General features: G+C 41.6%; 1 protein-coding gene across 1 annotated transcript in view; it reads right to left on the bottom strand.

Annotated features, from left to right (window-relative positions):
• The window catches only part of Myo3a (myosin IIIA), a 390,750-nt gene that overhangs the window by 73,486 nt on the left and 314,230 nt on the right, over positions 1-3,034 (bottom strand). The window contains exons 21-22 of the mRNA NM_148413.3: positions 2,264-2,352; positions 303-432 (exon numbers count right to left, since the gene is read on the bottom strand). Coding sequence (NP_680779.3) covers positions 303-432; positions 2,264-2,352 — 219 coding nt within the window. The remainder of the gene's footprint in view (positions 1-302; positions 433-2,263; positions 2,353-3,034) is intronic.

Genomic DNA, 3,034 nt, shown 5'->3' with positions numbered 1-3,034 from the left:
ATATAGAGAGTCCATGAACACCAGGGACCATCTCCGGCTGCCCATTCCTGAAAATGGCAGACTTTCTTTCGAGTAGAGTGAACTCTTCCATATTTTCTGGTGAGGTTGTCAAATGCTTTTCTTTATAGAAGCCTTGCATCTTTGTATTACTTTTTATGTCTCTCTTAGATTAGGAATAAGTGAATATTTAGTGAATTGAAAATAAACACAAAATATTGTGGACTATGGTCACAAATAAATCACGTCAATAGAAACTACTTGATGGGGCTTAGGGAAACTTTTCCAAACATCAACTGCCTTACCTGTTTTGGTCAGAGGGTGGTTGACAAGTTGCCGAATTACACTGTTTTCTGATGACCTCAAAAGCAGCACAATATCAGTTGGGAAAGTGTCTCTGTTTTTAGCCAAGAACCCACTAGCACTATAGAGGACCTGTTGATACACAGTGTTATGGTGGTTATTATAAACAGTCACTGTCATCCTCAATGCTTACATGAAAGGTCAGTCCTTACTGAGCAACACACACACAAGATGTGTGCAATTCCTTACCATTTGTCAGAAATGTTGTGAATCTGGTATGCTGCTTTTCTTTATTTGGAGGGACGGGAAGCATAGACCCTTCCCCACTTCCCTAAGGACTGGGCCAGATCTAATGACTTCAACATGATAGGTCTTGCATAACTTGGAGACTGCATGCTGTAGGGGTATGTTTCTGTCACTTCTAAATAATTTTAAGGCTTTAAAAATATGAACACATTCCAAGCATTTCTGATGGATAATCAAAATGTGTAGTCAGAGATTGAATCATGCTAATCCAGAACTTGTGTTAAAGATATCTGCAGTAGTATAAACAGAGAACAGACCATATGGAGACTGAGATGACATATGTCTACAAGCCAGGATAAGAGGCTTCCTTAGACAACAATCTGTTCAGTGTACCTTGGACTCACACTTTCAGCATCTAGAACAGCAATAATATGTTTCTCCTTTTGGGGCATTCAGCCAGTTCTCTTGTTATAAACCAAACAATACATTTAATAAAAATGACTGGATAAAATGATCTTCATTGACAGGCAAAGCAGCCTTTATTTGGTCAGGCAAACACTAAGTATCAGGGAAGGTTATAATGAGAATGCCTTAAGGTATGTACAGTTGTTAAAAAAATTAAAAAGATAGGTATATGTGTGTTTTGCCTGCATGCATGTTCATGCACCGTTTTGTACAGTGACACCCATGCTAGAAGAGGCCATCACATCTGAAACTGGAGTTACAAACAGTTCTCAGTTGCCATGTAGGTGCTGGAAACCAAACCCTCTGGCCCTCTGGAAGAGCAGCCACTCTTCTTAACCATTGAGCCATCTCTCCAGCTCCTCAACTTGAGTGATATATTGTTAATGACAAAGGTCATTGGGACATTCCCTGGCCCATGGAAGTGGCCAAATGAACAAAAATATAGGCCTTCTCAATTAGTTTAGTTGTCAGTGATTTCTTCTATCTCATACATTCTTCCTTGATTTTAGTCTTTATACCTCAACAATTATGGCACAGTTCTGAGTGGATGGCCCATTATTCTCCATGGAGGAGAAACTGTCCCTTGGGTGTAAGACAACATCTCTGAGGCTTGACAGGTGTATGGCTGTATTTCAACAAATGTATGAATGCTTATCTAAACTCCTAACCATCCATTAGTCACATCTGAGGCACTACTATCTGTTTTTCTCTTCTCTCTCTCTCTCTCTCTCTCTCTCTCTCTCTCTCTCTCTCTCTCTCTCTCCTAGAGCATTGGTTGAAAGAGTGTGGATAAGGAGGGGGGGAGAGAAAATGATGAAGAGGGAGGAAGAGGGGGAGGGAGAGTAAAGAAAAGGGGAGAGACTGAGAAAGAAAGTAAGAAAGAGAGCAAGAGTGACAGACAGACAGACAGACAGACAGAGAGAGAGAGAGAGAGAGAGAGAGAGAGAGAGAGGAGAAGAGGGGCAGAGAGGGAGTGACTGCTCTCAGCCCCAATATTGGGCAAAAGGTAAGAGACAAGCCTGGAAAATGCCCCAAACTATTGTTTAAAAGAGTAAAATACAGTTAACCACTGCTAGCTAGTCATTGTCAACAGACTGAATGATCAGGAAGACACAGGCTGACAGGAGAACTAGGACCAGATAGAGACAAGATATTTTCACCTCAATTAGAACCATCTTTCAATATTTTGGGGGCCAGCTCTTCTGATACCATTGGTAGAAAGGCAGAGAGACACAGTTCTTGAAATTCTTACTTTTCCTGCATAGTGGTGAATGCCAAAACTGAGTTCCATTCTTTTGGGTCTCCAGAAGTACTGTGACTTCAGGTTGTCTTCAAATTTTTCTGCGGAAGGAAATTGAACTCCAATATTAGGCACACAGATCCTCAAGTAAAATTGATGGTCAGAAGTTATTTTTTCCTATACAATGCGTGATGAACAGAGATATTTTAATATAGGAAATCTATGAAGTTTTAGAATATTAATGACAAAGCAGAATTCTCAAACAAATGTTTATCACTACATCATGGTTTAGAGCAGGTCTCAAATGTCAGCATGGGTCAGAGTCACCTGGAACATCAGTATAGGTGCAGGGTATTTGGCCTCACTTTGTGAGTGCAACACTTGGTAGGTCTCAGGAGGGAGCCATGAATTCACTCGCTCCAGGTACTGCTGATGTTCTCTCAGTGTGAAAGCCACACTGTGATGCCAGGCTCTGACCCTGAAGCCCTGATGGCTTCGCTTTCCTATATATTTGATTTGGTTCATAAATGTAGAGGGTTGTTCTGATGCTTTGAGCAGGAACCTGTTTACTGACTCTGAAGGTCCTTACTCTCAATTGGTTTTTGATCTATCAATAAAGTTGCCAATAGGCAATGACTGAGCATGGGGCAGGCCACAGAGAGTTGTGCAGGCAGGAGTTTGAGTATAAGGAGAGACCGGGAGAGAGAGGACAAGGGGGCGCAGTAGTGGAGGAAATAAAGCCAACAAGGCAGGGGTAGCAGGGGAAGATTTAGGAGTGCCCAG

Source organism: Mus musculus, chromosome 2 (assembly GCF_000001635.26).
Source record: "Mus musculus strain C57BL/6J chromosome 2, GRCm38.p6 C57BL/6J".
NCBI classification, from domain to species: Eukaryota; Metazoa; Chordata; class Mammalia; order Rodentia; family Muridae; genus Mus; species Mus musculus.
The sequence above is the reverse complement of the archived record's forward strand: the minus strand, read 5'-3'. Positions and strand labels throughout refer to the sequence as shown.